Below are 18,572 nucleotides of genomic sequence, written 5' to 3' on the forward strand. Positions count from 1 at the left end.
TTTGACTCAAACGCCACTGTGATGCTTGGTATCCCGACATGCCCATCCATGGTGCCCATTCATAACCTCATAATAGACCCTCTACTCTGTCCCCCATCTAATTTCTCTTTCGTGAATTAACGTCCCTCCCAGCGCCTACCTTCGGCCTTCCATCATGCTTGCTACGGTTCCCCGTTAAGATATCCGGTAGGTAATCCTGATCCATTGGATCCTTCACCTCCATCCTCTTCCGCTCCGCATTCTGCCTCTGAAACTCCTTCTGATCCTCACTCAATACCAAGTCCCTTCCCCACCCGCCTTTCCCGCCACCTTGCCCCCTCAACTTTCCGTTGCTCGTCCCGCCAACCGGCTTAGGGATGCTGTACTTTTCCCCGCGCTTGTTGTGCTGGTACTTTGTGCTGAGGTGGACCTGGAATTCGCCTTTGGCGTTGGTGCTGCACGCGACGCGCTGGAGCGTGGGTTGGCCGCAGCGCGGGCAGAATTGCTTGTCCATTTCGCGGGTGGTGAGAAAGCACGCGTGGCAGCGGAGGATGGTGCTGCGGGCTTGGCGGATGCGCTGCATGGCAGGCGAGAGGAGCTGCATGTTCATTTGGAGAAGGACGTTTTGCATGGCGTAATCAGTTGTCATGGTTGCGACGGAGAGCTGGGGTTCGCCTGCACGGAGGGGCGTATCGGAGGTGTCCATGTGTTGGTGCTTGGAGAGATTGCCTGGTGTGATCCATTCATTGCTATCGGAGTCGTCTTCCGAGGTGGGAGGGGTGGGTTGCTGAGTTACGCCAGGTGCGGGTGAGGCTTCGTTTGCGAGAGCTTCGCGTTCGGCGACGCGGCGCAGGAGACGGGCTTTCGCGGGGTGCAACTTCTTCTGAAGGCTGCTTTCCTCGGGCTCCTCGGGTGCTTGCTCAGATGCTTGAGTTACTTGCTCAGACTCCTGAGGTTCTTGCTCGCGCTGCTGGGTTGCGGGAGATGCATCCGAGGTTTGGGTAGATGCGATATCCTCCTGGACGTCTGCTGTGCTGTTCTTGAATCCCGGTTGACTAGACTGCTCCTCAGAGTCCTGGGTTTTTAAGAGAGCTTGCTTTTCGGCGTATTGGCGAGCGCGACGAGCCTTTTTGCTGTTGACCTTTTTCTTCGTCGTCTTGGTGTCATTGTGCTCAGGCGGCTCTACTGCAGCCGCTGGTTCACCATCCTTCCGTTCTAAGACTTCTTCGTGGTTCACAAGAGATACTTCATCGGAAGGCCCCTGAGATACTGCAGCAGGTTCGGCTGGAAGCCCTTCAATAGGCTGTGAGGGCGCCGCCACGATTTCTCCTTTCGCTTCTGCAGCTTCCTTCACTTCTTTCTGCTTGCGCTTCAACTCCGCCTTCTTCTCGCGAAGTGTGGCATATTCCGCCTCTTTCTTTGATTCTTGTTCACGCTTCTCAGCAGCTTCCTCGTCTGCTCTCTTTTGCTCCTCCGCCGTCAACTTCACCGGCCCCTTTGGCACACTCCTCAATCCAAACGACCCACCATGCTTTTCGCAGTACACCTCATACGCCAGCGCCAAGATGCCCAAATCTTGCTTGCTCAGAACCGGGTAATCACCTGTCTTCTTTGCGAACTCTGCAACAGCGTCATAGCTTGCTGGCGAAGGCGTCTTAACATTTAGGAAAGGCAACAGCGTCGTCTCGACCCGTGACCTAGTGGCGGGGTCACGGATTTCCGCTACGATGGCTGGTGTGGTGTAAAGTACTTCTGCTGAGTTTATAATGGTTGAAATGGAAACGGTGTTGTGGATCAGAGGGCCTGTGTCGATTATTATCGAGTGAATGAGCTTTTCGCTATTTTGGGTTGCCATGGTGGGGTTGGTTCTGGATGTTCGCTACTTCAATGCCACAATGTGCGGATTAAGGCGGCAGTAGAAGCCCGTCTATGACCGATGTGCGTCCCGGGGGTTATTGGGCGTTGAACTGCACTTTTCGAGCGCGGCGTCGACGATGGAGGTTGTGCGCACCATTTTTAGGCAAATTTTGTAACACAGGTGCGTTTAGTGGGGAAGGCTGTGATTGGGCAGTGACGATGCTAGCTGCTGACTAAGTACGGGCAGCAAGGGAAGGCGCAATCTGATGGGTCTTGTGCTTTAGCTCCCGCTGCTCAATTCCAACCTCTAACTTCTGACCAGCTCAAAGAGCTACAGCGACTCAACCACTCTTTGTCTTGTCTTGCTTCATCTCCTTGGCTAGCTGCCTCCACGTGCACCTTACTCGCTGACCAGGACACACGGAGCATGATCAGTACCAGCTTACCACCTTCCGTCAATGTTGACTACGCCCCTTGGGCTAAGGAGCACCATCACCCCTGCACGTGAAGCAGAGTCGACTAAATCCGACCGGCGCCGCCACTCGCCCTGCGTCGGTGGTATCGAAGTAACTGTGTATCCGCTGGTGAGAAGTACTTCGAGACTGACCTTCTGACGTTCCCGAACGGCAGCGCAATGACCCTGGAAATTTTCTGGCGCTTCGATGTACAATCTTCCGACAGCAAGCCGCATGTAGGCCACCGAGTCGGAGGCCTGGGCTGCAGGGTGCGGAGACGCTTTGAAGCCAGGGTGCCCTTCTCCTTTCTGAGCTATAGCGATACTGTGATGAAGGATCGGTAGTACGATATTACTCCGATCTGATGATCGGTCAACCGAGGTTTTTGGTCCATCGCGGCTCCCAGCTGAGTGACGCAATTGTCGTAGCAGGGTCAATACGCCGACGCTTGGCTGAGGCTCCATCAATATTGTCATGCCCGGCTATACTGGACGGCAGTCCTCGGCGTCTCGCACCGGACGCCTAGAGGTATCTTGCCGCTCGCAAAATCGTCTGCGGAGAATCTTGACCAGCAGGTGGACTTTATGTCGATGAAACGGTTGCATTCGCTGTGCTCGCCTGAATCATCCTATCGACGGTTCCCAAGATGCGACGATATGCGCGATCCATTGTATATGCGCGACGGTGAGCGAATCCATTGGCCCATCAACCTCAGCTTGCATCTTTGTCAGATGGCCTGTCCCGAACCAACGATTGTATATACGTCATCTGCAAGGATATATCTATATCGTTCCTGTATTCTTGTACACTTTGATCCCTAGGTGGATCTGTTTGGACATAATCCTGACTCTCTTCGTGGAAGCAGAGCATCGCTGCCCCATAATCTTTCTTGTCTCCTCTTACTTTGGCGCAATTGAACTGTGCTCATGGCACGCAAGGCCTATGTTTCCAAGTATACGGATGGATGTAAGCCTGGATACACGACGCGTATCCAACCTGGACGCGACCCGCCTGGTGATGGAACGTTGCCATTCCGGTAGCCGATTGTGGTCATGCGGTTGCCTATTATACGATCCGTCTGTACAAGGTCAGGTCGAGACAGTATCTATCACGAACGGTATTCGACGGAAGGGCTGGGTCGCCGCGGCGGCCTCAAGAACCCTGTGTCGCGTTTGCGGGGCTGAAGGCGGGCTTATCGTCTTGCTGCAGATCTGTCTTTACAGGAGCTCAGCAACACCTACATCTTCTTCTCAACGGGACTCACAGTTGGCTCCTCTTGTCGCGTCACAAGACGCTCGGTTAACGCCTCTTCTCCTCCTACAGGCCCAGACTAATGACATCTAGTAATGTTACACGCATGACCCTAAGCTCGTCAATCCACCAGCAATTTGTGTGCGTGCAAGGTTGCGTGCTGACCGGTGAGCTTGATCGTGCAGAGCTCAGTAGATTGCTAACGCGAGAACACGGGGAAGGCGCGGAGCATTCTCTACGTCCGGTCAACCAAATTTGGACTCCTGGTAAGATGCCTGGTGCTATTGGCCATCGATCGGCGAATCCGAAGCAGCTGGCGGCAACTGTGGGAAGAAGGGACATAGGTGCATCGAGCCGAAGGACGGCCATTGAAGGCACTCCGCTATTTGAGCAGCCTCATTCGCTCAGAAGGACCGAAGCGGCTCAAAATGCGCGTCAAGGTGGGTGAAAGAAGGCAACGAGGCAAACTTGCAGACCTAAACAGCGGCAAAGGCTGTCCATAAGCCCTGACGATACGCCGCACGCCCAGGGCAGGTCAGCCGATCCCCGGTCATGGAATCCTACTTATTGCTGGCCACGCCCACAGTTCTGTAGAATGAAAGGTGAGCAGGACACACCCAAAAAACACGCTGATGGAATAGAGCTTACCCGTTTTCTGTTCCTCAAGTAGATCGGCCGATGCCCGGCATCGTTTCACGCCATCCAATCCTCGCTCGCTGCCATTGCCGCCGACTAGATCCGCCGGCGTTCCAGCTCGCTCGGCCACTCATTTATACTTGGTTCTTCGAGCAGAGCCGCATCACCTATCTCTTCCGTCTTCGTCGATGCGCATGCGCCCCAGCTACGTCCATGTCCGCCGAAAACCGCCACCTTTACGATGACATACGTCCTTGGCAATAGCTGGTAGCCAACTGAGCTTTTTCAATGCAGTGCAAAGTCAGCTCCTGCACCTCTCGGACATATCGACTCTGGTCCACCTCACTGGGGCATCTGAAACATCCGTCTAGCGAAAGCAAAAAGACTAATTCGGGATAGCTATGACAGATACCCGATCCAGAGAGACCAAGGAGTCTTTCCGTTCTTCCCTACCGTTCGGCATGCGTTAGGCTGCAACCAATTATTCGCCAACGGCAACATCGAGTAGGCGCTCCGTTAGCACAAGGTCCCACCCGTCTGCACCATGCGGAGGCGCTATCGACCTACTGCTGGTTGGTCCACGCAACCAGTGGTTGCATGCAGCCAACTCATTGCCGCTGGGGGATGAGCGGTCGGTTTACCGCATTCTGTTCCCTTGATTGCAGCTGACATGGCAATAGCTGCGAAGAGCTATGGCTCATCTACGAAGTGGCACAGCAAAGCTGTAGAGAAGAGTCTATACACAAGACTGCCTGTTGACCCGCTAAGACAGTATGCTCGGCGACGAAACCTGCTCGCTGTCACACGAATGATCACAAGCATGTCAGGAGCAACTACACGCCTCGAGCTCGAGCAGAATGCCAACACAACACGGCAATACTCGTGCCCGCGGCGGGGTAATGGAAGCGTCGCCGGGATGTTGCTCCACCCTCCTGCAGCCGAAAAGGAATCTCGCTGCGCCCTCACCTATCCGCGTGTCATGGCCTTATCTGCGGCTTGCTCTAGTCTCAATCACACCACGGCTACGCGGGGTCGTCTGATCAAGGTTGTAGGATACTTCCCTGCACACAGGAGATGCAGCAGAGCCGCATTTTGAGCGGCGAAGGATAAAGGACTGGTGGAAGTGGCAATGATGGCCACGGCAAGCGAAGCGCGCTTCGGGAAAGCTTACCGCCAGAACTTTGCGCCGAGACATTCTGCAGGGAGTCCGAACGTCATTGACTATGTCGGTTAGTACGTCCTTGAATGCCTGCGAACGCTTGAGCTGACATTTCATGCTTCAAGCCACAATTCATCTTTCGGATCGACGAGATACGCGAGAATACAGATACCGCAGCGATCTATGATAGGTATGGAATATGGAACCCGTCCATCGACCACGGAGGCAACGAGCGTTTGCACGGCGCTGGCGCAACTGGCATCTGGTGGTATTGCAATGGACAAAGCATACAGCGCTTGAACGACAACACACCGCCCCAAGGATCATCACATTTCCAGACTTTCTCGGTCTTTTACTCCTCTGGCTTCGGTTGTTGGGTTCTTAGAGGTGACGCGACCAGTCCACCTGCTGCAGAAGCGTGGCATCCACTTTCGTTCGATTGGGATGATCGAGACTACTCTTCGTACTTAACCAACGCTGGAACCGAACACACGCTTAGGGTACAAAGGAATGACCAGAGGTGGCCTGCCATGCTGCTACCGAGCACGAATCAACTTCCAGCTGCACCGATGCATCAGAATTACGGTGGTCTAAAGGGCGACCTGGCTATCTTCTTGGCTCTGATAGCACTGTCCGTGGATCCACGGTATGTGCAATTGATTCTGCCTCAGATGTTCATAGAAGGTGCTTGGGCGACTCACAGAGTTGTTCATGGCCGTGAGTCGATGCGATGTCCCCAGTCCAACTCCCGTTCACTGACGTGGTAAGGCACAAATCATAGAGGCGTGGTTGTATACGTCTACACGGTTCCGTCCACATGGGACAGCAAGTCTACGACAAGAGAGCTCAAACGTTACCAGGAAGGCGTGTACGGAAAATACTACCCTTAAGGATTTCGCAGCCGTCGACGTTGGCAATAACAGCCCCTGCCAAGACCTGCGGGACGAACCGTATGCTGTCCGCGAACAGGTGTTCGTTGCCTTCTTGCCTTACCGATTCAAACCGCAGCTCCTCGTTTCGACCCCCGCACGACCATGCCGGCACCCGGTACCCGGTTTAGACACGCACAGAGAATTTATACGAATATGACGACGTTCCACGAATCATCAGGACGATATTCTCATTGCTCAACAATCTGCCAGCTTGCCTTATTTCCTTGCCTCCAGAACGGCTCCGCCTCGTTCTCAAGCCAATCAACATACGTTGTCCCGCTCGCCCCACGTTTCCGTTAAGCTTCAGAGGATACACTCGCCGCTTCAATGCATGCACGCACCGTCAGGCCTCCATTAATACATATGTCATTTACTACGATCTCAGTTCATTCCTCAAACTTGGGGATTACCAGCATGGGGATCTCATCTGGAGTTGAGGTTGCACATATCGGGCTTTGCCAGAAGAAAATGCTTGTGGAACCCTGCTTTTCGCTTCAATTATATCCGGCAACATATTAGTCTCACTTTCGGGCACCGAACAACATATTGGGCTCGACTGCAAAGTACCCATCACCACAGTTAATGTATCTAGCTATACAATCAATTTCAGTCTGTTGTACCTCAAATGGACATTAGTACGGTGGAAGCTCCCTCTCTTACGATGCTGGTCGATCTCGTGCAGTGTGTGGCTACGGTTATGGTGTTCAAGCAGCGGAACTTGGCATGCTTGCGCGAGCGTTGAGCAGTTGGGTGCGTTCTGAATAAGACTGATCTGATTAGCTGACTCGAATCGTCATCCGCCTAGAGAGGTACATTGTAGTGTAGTAGAACGGCCCTGCTCTTGTGTGCAATCTTTTCAGGTACGTCAGGCACATACCACTCGACATTTACATGCTGGTGACTAAGAGCGTGATATGGGAGGAGTCTACGACCGACGATTGATTCATTTCCAATGAGCAAATGATGACGGCAGCAAAGCGGTTTGGGGATGGCAATCATAGCACGTTAAAAGTTAAATAGCAACTGTGATATTCCATCTTTCATGCCCAGGTTCTATCTCCTTCAATAGACGTCCAAACGCTCGGAAGACAAGGCTTCCACAAACTACTGATGGGGTTTTTCCGTGACGCCACCCAATGCTAATCTATCCGCATATTATAAACGTACGCAGTACAACATATGGTACAAATATCGTCGACCCGTCCCCAACAATCGAGCTTGCTGTATCAGTCAACAGCTCCCTCATGTTTCTCTTTGTTCGCACCTCGCCCCGTCTACGCGATCGGCCGGCTCCGCTCGTCCTCGGGCATTCTCTATTCGCTTGTTAGCCTCTAAACCCTCCCTTCTCATTCTCAGCACATAAACCAGCCTCCCCTCCCCTTCACTCCTCTCACTCACCATATAAGCATCGATCGCGGCACTAAACGCCGCGAAACCCACGCACCCCACCGCCGCCGCTTGCGGCCCAGCATTCCTCGCCAGCACGCCCCCCGTGATACACCCTCCAGCTACACCATTCCATAAATCGTTCTTCGCGCGCAGGCCCTCGATGGCGCACTCAGTCCCGCTGAAGATGGCGCCAACTTTGGCGAAGTTCTTTCCGGACGAGATCGAGGAGCGGTACATGTCGCGGAGGCCGTGTTTGAGCTGTTGGCGCAGGGGCAGGTCAGTGAGGGGGAGAGTGCCGCTAGGTGTGGAGACCATTTGGCCGGCGAGGGAGGGGTGGGTTGCTGTTGCGGATGCGGTGGAGGTGGCTGTGGAGGAGACGGAGGATGCTGCTGCTGCCGTCGCGGGTGTGGGTGTGGGTTTTGCGCTGTTCGCTGCGGCAGTAGCGGTGGTTGAAGAGCTCGTCACCGATGATGCGGGAGGATTTGGCACAGAGAGCGGTTGCGACATCGGAGTATCATATCGCATCTGTCCTCTGCTATTAGCATACATTGCATTTCTCACTGTTCTCCCCTGCGGCAGGTCTTCGGGGAACTCACCGACGACATAAACAATCCGAACATAGCACCAAGGCCACCGCCCATGACACCCGCCATCACCGTCTTCCCCACACAGCTCTCCATCGCGCCTTGCATCTGCATCGTTGTCAGCACCCTTCTATCAGATTCACCGCGCTCCTGAAGGAGGCGTCGAGGCTCGTACCATTTTCACCATCTGTGCCTCCTGCTCAGACATCCCCGCATTGGGGTTTATACCCGGTGGTGTGAAAGACATCGTGTGTGTGTGGGATGTATATGTGGTGGCGTCGTACGGAAGACGCTGTATGGAACGGTAAGAGTTGCTATGCGATGCGATGAGATTGGAACTTTTGCGGAGAAGGCGCGGAGGACGGGAATTGCCGGAAGGGGCTTGGCGCGGGCCGGACGCGTTGTGAGGACTTCACGCGCTCCATGTGTCCTGGGCAAACTTGAACTGCAATACGGATGCGCTTTCACGAATGTGACATCTTAACGACTTAGTGTCAATTACATTCACGGTTGCGGAACTTACCATCATCGGAACAGCTCGTTCCCGGTTTGCAACAGTGAAATTCACAGAATCGCTTTTCACGTTCACATGCCGGCTTGTCTTCCACGTTGTTGAGCAAGCATGTTCATTTGTGCAACTCATGGTGTATCCAAATCTGTTAACATCATGACTACCATTAGACAACACGTCAACGCCAAATCCGCTCATCCCATATAAACAGCGAAGCTCCGTCTCTAAACTTTTGCCCGACAATTGTCTCGCTACACCAATCCGCCTGACTGAATCTTCTTCGACAAATGATTAAAAAAAAGAAAGAACAAAGACAAAAGACATTTGGTCTAGACGTAGCGTCTATGGCGTTAATCGTTAGGTATATAGCTTGCCGTAGCTCATGAGTAAATCATTACGCAAAATCTGAAGGAGATACTGATCGGCCGATATAATCACCGCTGGCGTGATTGAAGTCTCTCGCCTCCGGAGGTGGTGTGAGATTTTTTTCCCACTCTTTCATCAAGTGCGAAGCAGTCCGCTTCAATTGTGAAGGTGACAGCTTGCTGAGTTCAGGCCAAGGAATGGAGTTGCGCTTGGAGTCGCGGCGCGATGACTCGTCTACGAGGCCGGCAGAGCTGGACGCTGTGTGAGTGGAGGCTTTGGAGTCATGGCGTTGCGAGTGGTACCTGGTGCTCGTCCTCGAGCTAGTCTGACCAGACACAGGCGATGAAGGTCCCTCCGAATCATCAGAGCTGTTGTTGTCGCCCGATACCTTGGCAGCGTGAAGTTGGTGGTCGTTTGGTGTTTCCCAGCTATCCCAGCTATCGAAGTCGTCGGCCTGGCTTGCGGTTTGCTTTTGGGGGGTGCGAGTTTGCTTGAGAGCGTGAGTTTTCTTGTGCGTCGGCGAGGCCTTGGGCTCAGACAGACCGTGCTCTTTCCAGAACTCATCTCCGATATCCACCTTGGATGGATCCGACTTTTTTGAGCTGGCAGCTCGATTTAGCGTGGGTCGGTTCTCGGATGCTTTACGGGTACCCTTGGTGGGGGCATCCCTGGCCTGGCCGGACCCTGAACCGTCGCCGGCATTGACGGCGTCGTCGCCGACCGTGGCTTGCCGAATATCTTCGATAAAGGTGAAGAATCCGTCTCGGAAGTCATTGGCCATTTGCTTCCCTGTGCGTAGGAGAGCTTCGCGTTGAATGTTGGAGAGACCGCCGATATCGTAGCGCTCGCCGTTGACAGTGTTGGCTATTTGGTTTGCGATGTCGGGAGAGGTCGATTGACGAGAAAGTACGGGTGGGCGTTGTTGACTAGTGTTGCTGATGGATGTTGCGGGAGTAGGTGGTGGTTCATCGTTCCGAAGGTCGAGTGGCTGGGGAAACGAGGGCGTATACGACTTGTCGGGCGAGAGCAACGACAGCGTTCGTAGGTGTCTTGAGCCGCTAAAGACCTTGCCGCCACGCTGTGTTGCTTTGGCACTCAAGAGAGCTTTGCGACGTTCCATCTCCTTCTGCATCCACGACGAAGAGCCGTCCTCGTCGTCTTGGTTCAAGTTATGGTTGGCGAGCGTGGTATTGAGCGGCTGCAGCTTGGTGACCTTGCGTAGATCGTTCCGTACCTTGACAGCTTCTTGTGTTGCGTAATGCTTCTTAAGCGTCTTGAGATCCTGCTCGGCCTTGGTAAGCTCTTCCTTGAGCTCGAGGACAAAGCGCTCTTGGGCGGCGATGATGTTGAGAATGTTCGTTTCGGCGGAAGTCGCGTCAGGTGAGGGAACGGGGGAAGGGGCAGCGATCCAGGATTGTGGTCGCGAGCGCGGAGAGGGAATGGCTGGGGAGCTGCTGCCGGCAGCAGCTGGCTGGATAGGAAATTGTAGAGAGAGGCGCTTTCCCTGGCGAACAAGGTCGGCATGCGACATGGAGCGAGCGTGAGAATGCATGGCGGGGTGGGCGAGGGTTGGGAGAGAGTGCTGGAGGTCGACGAAGCGTCGGAGGATTGTTGAGATGCTGTGGAAACGGGCGCGGCCCCTGATGGCTGGGCCCGTTCGTTGTTGTCCGGGGTGCTCGACCGTTTCCGAGATGAGGCGGGCTTGTGCTGTGCGCGGTCCATTACGTCTGCTCCTCCTAGGTAGAAGATAGAATTCATGCCACTACCATGGCCTTTGGAAAGTCGGCAGGTCAAATGGGCGAGGCGGAGGCGCGAGGACAGGCGGTGGAGGATGACGCTGTAGCGGTGGGAAGAGTCGCAAATCTCAAGGTGCAGGGCTAGAATCGCTGCAGGCAGACCAATCAAACGGAGCAGGAACCCGCTCTTCAACCACGACAGCCACACTTTCAGCAACGCAGGGTTTGCTGAGTTTCCCATGTCAAGACCATGGGCGCGCGCATTCTTCGAGGAGGAGAGGGGGAATTGGTGTCTCACCGCCGAGGTCGAAGCCGACTTTTGTCTCTCCCACGTTCACGGCGTGACATGGTCTGTGTGAGCCAAACAAAGAGCTCCAATCTGCATTCCCTGCAGGTCCACCGCCTTTAGCTCGCAGCTGACCTCGCTGTGCCTGCGCAAGTGCCAGAGCGGTGTAGCTGCGCAGGTTCAACACTCGTCTGCCCGCGCTGCTATACACACTGCAACCCCGGAAGCATCTTGCCAGCATAAATGCATTGGGTCTTTACGTTAGCCACCCTCCGCGCGTGTAAACCTCAGAGAGGAGACGGTGGGGGTGACACAGCTGGCAGCCGCGACTGGACCTGTGAAGGACCCCTGCCCTGCCGCCCAGACCCGTAGGCGAAGGTAACCGCATCGGGCAATGCGCGAGAGGCGCGTCGATAAACACTCTTGAACCAAGGTCTACATGGATCAGGCGTTCAAGTCTATGGCGAAGTAGTAGGCCCGCAGCAACGAGCAGGTTTCTAGAAGGCCACCGCGGGAGCGCTGCAAGGAGTACTCGGACACGTCATTGGCCGCCGCCCGTTCTGAGCATGTTGTTCGATACCGCCGCTTCGCCGAGGCCAGCGCACCCGGATGACGCACCAATTGTCGGGACGACTGGGGATCAGATAGCCGCTCTCACGCTCCATCTTGCGGAGGACGGAACGGGCTTATGCAGGGCTGCCCGTGACTGGATGCAGCAGCTGCAGGAACATACTGGCAGCCGCCTGTTCGCATGCCGTTCCCATGTAGCAGGCGCGACCGACACTTCGAACATCTACCTTGCAGACTGCCGTATGCGCTCCTGTGTCCTGTCCCCGAGACTGCTGATCACGCTCGCCTCCGCGTCGCTTCACTGCGGTCTCGCCGACTCGTGGACAGCCGTCAAAGCGGGCGGCGTGTGCGTTTGTTGATGGCCCCGCGTGTTGTCATGGAGACCGACTGGCTGGCCCTGCAACCCCAGCTCCCATATCCACTCGCAGCGTCGCACCAGGCGTGCATCCTCACCACAGTCCTATTTCTACTCACCAGTACTACTTACTCCACGGCGACCGCCGTCCGTCTTCGACCTGGCTGCCATCATCGCTTGAATACCCCTGAGCGCCCGCGTCATTCGTAGCAACTCTCCGTCAGCCGCCCGCAATGGCAGAGGGCTACCAGGTCTTGGAAGAATTGGGCAGTACGTGCAATTCGAGGTCAGCCACAGTTCCATGCTGACACTGGCTAGGCGGAAGCTTCGGAAAGGTATACAAGGCCATCGAAAAGGCCACAGGCGAGACGGTTGCCATCAAGCTGGTACGATTGCATCCATCCCTGGCCCCGGCATGATCCCCACGCTCACGCATTCCACTAGATCGACCTCGAAGAGAGTACCGATGAGCTGGCCGATATTCAAGCTGAGATCAATTTGCTGGGCACCTGCAAAAGCCCCTACGTTACCGAATACAAAACGAGCTTCGTCCGAGGCGTGAAGCTATGGATCGTTATGGAATTCCTGGGCGGAGGCTCGGCGTTAGACCTGGTACGCAGATTATATAAGGACATTGCAGGTAAAGAGGCTAATAGATATAGATGGCTCCCGAACCCTTCGGCGAAGCCCACATTGCCATCGTCTGCCGCGAACTATTGCTTGGACTCGTCTATCTACATGGCACCGGCAAGATCCATCGAGATATCAAGGCTGCTAATGTCCTACTCACGGATATGGGCAAAGTCAAACTGGCCGATTTCGGCGTCGCCGCGCAGTTGACGAACCTCAAGTCGCAACGGATGACGTTTGTCGGAACGCCATATTGGATGGCACCAGAGGTCATACAAGAAGAAGGCTACGACTTCAAGGCAGACATCTGGTCGCTAGGTATCACTGCGATTGAGCTAGCCATGGGGCAGCCGCCGCACTCAGGTTCTCATCCCATGAAGATCTTGTTCACCATCCCGAAGAACCCAGCGCCGCGGCTCGAGGGTAACCAATGGACAAAGGACTTCAAGGACTTTGTGTCCAAATGTCTGGTCAAAGATCCCGATCTACGTGCTAGCGCAAAGGAGCTTCTGGAACACAAGTTCATCCGGAAGGCGGGCAATATCCAAGCTATGCGAGAGTTGATCGAGCGCAAGCAGATGTACGACGCCCAGCAGGAGACCACTAAGCACGTGAAGTACTATGAAGAGACCATGTAAGTTCTCTGTCTCTTCTCAGGATATCAGTGCTAATGTTCCAGGGTTGATCTCTCCCCGAAGAGCGACGAAGATGAGTGGAACTTTACAGTCCAGCAGCCAAAGACGGTCAAGATTAGTGCTACGCCTTCCACGACAAAGCGCCGCAAACCACCACGTATGCCCTCTGGCGAGGTCAACGCATGCGTTGCTACGATGCAGCGCATGGATCTAAACGCCGCACCACTGGGCAACATCACAGACTCGCCATTACCCGAACGACGCCGGCCGTCGTCTCGTTTGTCGTCCACGGGAACAGCTATTCGTGTACCTTCTGGGGCAACGCCAACGGCTCGGCGCGTTGCAAATGTTCCTAAACAGCCTTTGGGTGTGGATCTCACTTTCGGCAACTCGCCCTCCACAGTCCGACACTTCAAGCGTGTCTCCTCAGGCGAGCGGCGAGCAGCCCTTCAATCGAATCCGATTGACACTGGGAATTCGTTCCATCCCAATCCCCAGGCAAAGACATTCCGCCTATCGCCACCCAATTCAGCACATCCCTTAGACATCCACGACGAGAATACACCCCCGCCTACGGACTACCCACCTATGCCTATCACGAAGGATGCACTATACGGTCGACGTGCGTACAGCAAAGCTCTCGATTCGGTATTCCAAGAAGCCCATGCGGATTCTGCATCGCCCCAGCAGCGCGAAGCCATGAGTCGAGTGCACCAGGCCTGGGCTCACCTTGACCAGATGGACCCTGAAGGAGAGTTTCTGCTCCTGAAGGCAATGGTGGACCGACTGCAAGGAGACTCCAAGCTCGCTTCTGCCCTTGGTATCACTGTGTCGCCTGCACCGACTCCCATTCCCAAACAGCACAACACCAAGTCGAGCGAATTCAGCTTGGCGGGCACAACAGTACATGGCAACGGAACAACTCGCGTTCGCGCCAACACATCGAACACCGCATCCGCCTTTACTAAGCCCTCGCCCACGAACGAATTCGCTGCTTCTCCTGTGCGACCACGGACACCATTCGACTCTCCCAACGGCACGCCCACCAGCAACAGCTCTGGCTCCCCAATCAAGGGCCCGAAACTTGTCCTCGCGCAAAACAACCCGCATCTCAAGTCCCACCGTCGTCGACAAAGCGCTTTTGTGGGCGGCGAGAAGGTGTTTGGGTTTGATGCTGGTGAGCTGAACGAGAAGAAGCTGCCAGGTCATGTGGAACAAGGTATGGAGCAGCAAGGTCTGCTTGCTGATATTCTTTACGGACAGTGGATGCAGGGGCTGAAGAGTCGGTGGCCGCTGGCGTAAACTGCGCTTTGGTCTACGATCGACTGCGCGGTCGTGGCCTTGTACAGGTGGGGTAGACGTGGTGCGGTCTCAAAAGCACTCTCCATTCTTGCGTATACTTCTCCCTGCGTCTGGCTCGCCTTTGTGAGTCCGACTGCATCGTAGTTTTTGCATTTTCATGTCTTTCCTTGTCTTGCATCTTGCATACGATTCACGATTGACGAGCTTGCATGGTCATGAGCTTGTTGTTGTGGGATGCCGATGCATTGCTTGCTTGCCTACTTTCTTGTTCTTGCGTTTGCGACTGCATTGTACAACAACATACATGGCGTTCTTTGGCATTTCTGGCGTTAGAAGTGGTTGGGAGGACTGGTAAGATATGTGGGTTAGGATAGTGCAGATAGCTGTATGAGGAAGGATGGAGGTGTAATGTAAATGGCTTCTTGCGAAATGGGGAAGTGTTTCATGTGGCGATACTGTGAATCTTTCAATACTTGGAGCAAGACGCTGTCTCCTGTGCGGGCAAATCCCTACATATACTTTGGCAAGACGTTACCAGGCTTCACGTCTCTACCAGTTCATGACGCCGTGACAAACCGCGCACGGCAGGACTTCATCGTTATTCGATCCAAAGTTCGGCACAATCGGCCTTGTGAGGGGAGCAACCATATTGTTCTACCCAACGGTGCTATGAGGCCTCGCCTACCTGATCCGCCAGAACGATGCCAGCTTGCTCTGCAGGACACGGCTTGTTGTTAGACACTCTGATGACCTATATCTAGCTTGGGATAAGCCGCACGTTTGATAAAGGCTTGCGCTTCGTTAATGATGGCTTACATCTTATGTCTTCCCACCACACATGCCAGAGCGTAGTATTTACGGCAGTCCCAGCATTTAATGACCACTGGCGATGGAGCATGGAAGCCTACGATATCTTGTGGTTGAAACTTCTGATCACATTACCATACTTACTACCCCCTTTACTACCTTCAGTCATTTATATTACGCTCTCGATAATGTAAGACATACACTTCAGCTACTTCGCTGTTAAGTTCCGCTGGCCCGCATCCTCCATCTGAGGAGGAGCCTTTGCCTCGCCCAACCTTTGAAGCGTCAGCCCAGATGCCTGATGCCTAGATCTCGGATGATAGCGATTTGTGGGTAGCAAACCCTCTCCTTTCCCTGGCTGCGACCAACCAGTTGAGTAAGGGCCTTAACTCCAGATGTTAGATTGGGCGCCCCTTAGCTTACGCCCCGTTGTTCTCATAGTCGCTCGGCATAAGAGACTAATATTACCGCGCTCAAGGGAAGGAGATCAGGCACGAGAGCTGGAGCGGCGGCACGAGCTTCTCCAAGCCTTACCACCTGCGAATATTACTCGGACGCACTGCGCGACTATGGCGACTACTTGCGGGATAAGAGGAGGAAGGTACGGCGCAACCCAAGCTAGAAGACGAGCTCAAAGTAAAGCAACGGAACGTTTCCACGCAAGGCAATAACATGGAACGACGAGGTGCATTATGTCCAGTATGTTGACCTTGAGTGAGCGTGAGGTCCCAGCCAATCTTGGTTTGTCCCGTGCAATCAGGGGCCCACAACCGACGGTTCCACGCTACTCAACATGTAAGCTCCACCCAACGGGTAACGTCGCTCAACGGTTCGTCTCCACCTCGCGCGAAGCCACGGAACGTCAAGGCCAATAGGTATAACCGTCCTCTATCCGCGTCGCCTCGCAAATCGCCCTGGCCCGATCAAAGCTAGCACGAGGACCGTAGAGCAGGTGCAGAACCTCTCCTGGCACCGTGTTTGGAGGTGAACGTTAAAAATGGCGTTGCATCAAGTCGAACTGTGAGTGAGTATCTGGCAGAGCCAAAAGTTTGTGGAGGGGTGGTAGGTAGTGGAGGATTGTTGAGTCTAGAATTTGTAGCTTGTGGGACTTTCCACGCAGAATCTGTTCGGAACCATGTTGTCTATTATGCTGGAGTTATCTGCGTGTTTTTCGTCCTATTCCGCAAGTACCTGATTTCCTATGATCAGGCAGCAAGTTTACGGTCGTTCTCCGACAAAGAGAACGTAGAGCTGCTGAACAGGCGTCTTTTCCCTCAGACTTGTGTGTTGTTCTTTTTTGTTATGTTGTCCAACGTATCTCGTTCTGTTTCTATCGCATTTCCCAGCTACTCCTGCGCATATGATATTCCTTCACACAGGTTCTCAGATGCAGATTCTTGTCGCCTCAAGTGCAGAATCTGCATCTGAGAACCTCGTCGAATGGCGCGGATTCCAGTCTGGTCTCAACAGAGCCATTGAATCGTGTCAAGGCAGGCGCCTCGGTACCTCCGTTCTGTGAGCGTCAGTGCGACACAGCTGCATATAAATATCTGCCCGTTTCCCTCTTTCTGTAGAATAAACCATCACAGCTCTCACTCACAATTCATCTACGAGCAAAGCCAGATCTTCACAGCATCAGCACATCTCAGCTCACAGTTACCCTCCATACGCTCAATACACATACGAAAGGTAGATATCTACCTTGAGACTACTTTTGAACATTTTATTGAGTTCCTATAGATATCTCTGCTCGTCCTGTGTCTGTTGCATCTTCAGCAGCCTCTTCACGCATCCAACAAACACGCAACAGGTATTAAGCTACTACACTGCGTTTGCAGACAAGGCTCTAACAGTATCAGAAGCTTCTTCACCTTCTCATCTTCGAGTCTTAAAGATGTCTTTTCTTCAAAATAGCATCGACTCTCTCTTCGAGGAGAACGTCCCATCTCCTCTCTACCTTCTCCCAGCGGAAATCCGCAACAACATCTTCAAGGAAGCCGTCTTCGATGGCAAGGCGGCCCTCACTATCGAGATCAATGAGACAGGCAAAATCATCTTTCCTCCGCTGATGGCTGTCTCCAAGCAAATTCACAATGAGACATACGGCTACATTGCCGCAGCCCTCCGGAACCCTGCCACAAAATTCGAAGCCAAAGTGCGTGGTTACGATGCCAAACCCCTTCTCGCTACCATTCAACGCATCTCTCAGCAAACAGGGAGTGCGCAAAGCGAGTTGGTGGCACGCACTCACGTGCGCTTTGTTGGGGGCATGGATATGGGTAGGCTACTCGTGTGGATCCAGGGTAACATCACAAACCCCAAGGCCACTCCCGTCTTCCCCTTCGAGAAGATGGATATCCCACACTTCGCGGGCGAAAACGTCTTCGAAGGAAGACTGTCTCTCAAGTCGCACATCATCTCCTATCAGCAGTTTGAGAAGCGCGACAAGCTTGTTACGTGGAATTACTACGCAAGGGAATTCCTCACCACTCTAGAAGTCAGACAGTTGGAGGTGCTTGGCGAGACAAAACAGGACTTGTGGCTGGATGAAAGCGATGCTACAATCCAGGCGGCTGTCTTCAAGACGTTTGCTTGGTGGCACGATATCTTTCTTCAAAAGAAGAAGATCCAAGCTCGCGTTCTTGGGCTAAAAGAGCGGAAGCGCGTGGAAGACGATCACATCTATGTTGCTTCGGCGATGTCGGAATTTGGACACCACCTTGAGATGGCAGCGCAGCGCTGGCAGTAGCGAACAAGCTTTTCACTTGCCGGACAAGTCATCTACGAAGACATTTTGGCACTCCTTCGCTGTATGGTGGTGGCTGAAGCCCGTTGAGCTCTGCTCCGGGTCTGAAGTCGTATCCTGAGGCAAGGAGGTAAGTCCACATTCACGAAGCGCTTGCGACTTTCAGATACCTTCACTCGCCCAAGATCGCCACAACCCTCCTCATAAGACTTCGAGTCCTACCACGACCCCTGATCACAGGCCCAGTCACAGCCGCAGAGGTCCATCATCATCTCATGCCGCGAACCTAAAGACCATCAAGTCATTCCGGCAATATCAGCGGTTGAACCGGCCTAAAGCAGATGCTCACATGCCTTCAAAAACCTCATCTACTTCGCACTATCATC

At 53.9% G+C, this 18,572-nt stretch overlaps 4 protein-coding genes across 4 annotated transcripts; 2 read left to right on the forward strand and 2 right to left on the reverse strand.

The window, feature by feature from the left end:
- Nucleotides 1–97: 97 nt before the first annotated feature.
- On the reverse strand, nucleotides 98–1,834 carry nob1 (20S-pre-rRNA D-site endonuclease nob1; the record flags this gene model as incomplete). The annotated part of the gene is made up of 1 exon (XM_056219497.1): nucleotides 98–1,834. The coding sequence occupies one exon, from the start codon at nucleotides 1,832–1,834 to the stop codon at nucleotides 98–100; it is 1,737 nt and encodes a 578-aa protein (XP_056066624.1).
- A 7,313-nt stretch (nucleotides 1,835–9,147) lies between these two features.
- N0V89_010757 (uncharacterized protein) lies at nucleotides 9,148–11,529 on the reverse strand (the record flags this gene model as incomplete). The annotated part of the gene is made up of 3 exons (XM_056219498.1): nucleotides 9,148–10,881; nucleotides 11,488–11,494; nucleotides 11,525–11,529. 3 exons carry the CDS (start codon nucleotides 11,527–11,529, stop codon nucleotides 9,148–9,150), a joined length of 1,746 nt encoding a protein of 581 aa, XP_056066625.1.
- A 770-nt stretch (nucleotides 11,530–12,299) lies between these two features.
- N0V89_010758 (uncharacterized protein) lies at nucleotides 12,300–14,633 on the forward strand (the record flags this gene model as incomplete). The annotated part of the gene is made up of 5 exons (XM_056219499.1): nucleotides 12,300–12,336; nucleotides 12,385–12,452; nucleotides 12,511–12,678; nucleotides 12,729–13,330; nucleotides 13,376–14,633. 5 exons carry the CDS (start codon nucleotides 12,300–12,302, stop codon nucleotides 14,631–14,633), a joined length of 2,133 nt encoding a protein of 710 aa, XP_056066626.1.
- Nucleotides 14,634–17,334: 2,701 nt separating this feature from the next.
- On the forward strand, nucleotides 17,335–18,189 carry N0V89_010759 (uncharacterized protein; the record flags this gene model as incomplete). The annotated part of the gene is made up of 1 exon (XM_056219500.1): nucleotides 17,335–18,189. The coding sequence occupies one exon, from the start codon at nucleotides 17,335–17,337 to the stop codon at nucleotides 18,187–18,189; it is 855 nt and encodes a 284-aa protein (XP_056066627.1).
- Nucleotides 18,190–18,572: the final 383 nt, after the last annotated feature.

The sequence above is a fragment of the Didymosphaeria variabile genome (genome assembly GCF_027946475.1).
Source record: "Didymosphaeria variabile strain IMI 356815 chromosome Unknown scaffold_8, whole genome shotgun sequence".
NCBI lineage: Eukaryota > Fungi > Ascomycota > Dothideomycetes > Pleosporales > Didymosphaeriaceae > Didymosphaeria > Didymosphaeria variabile.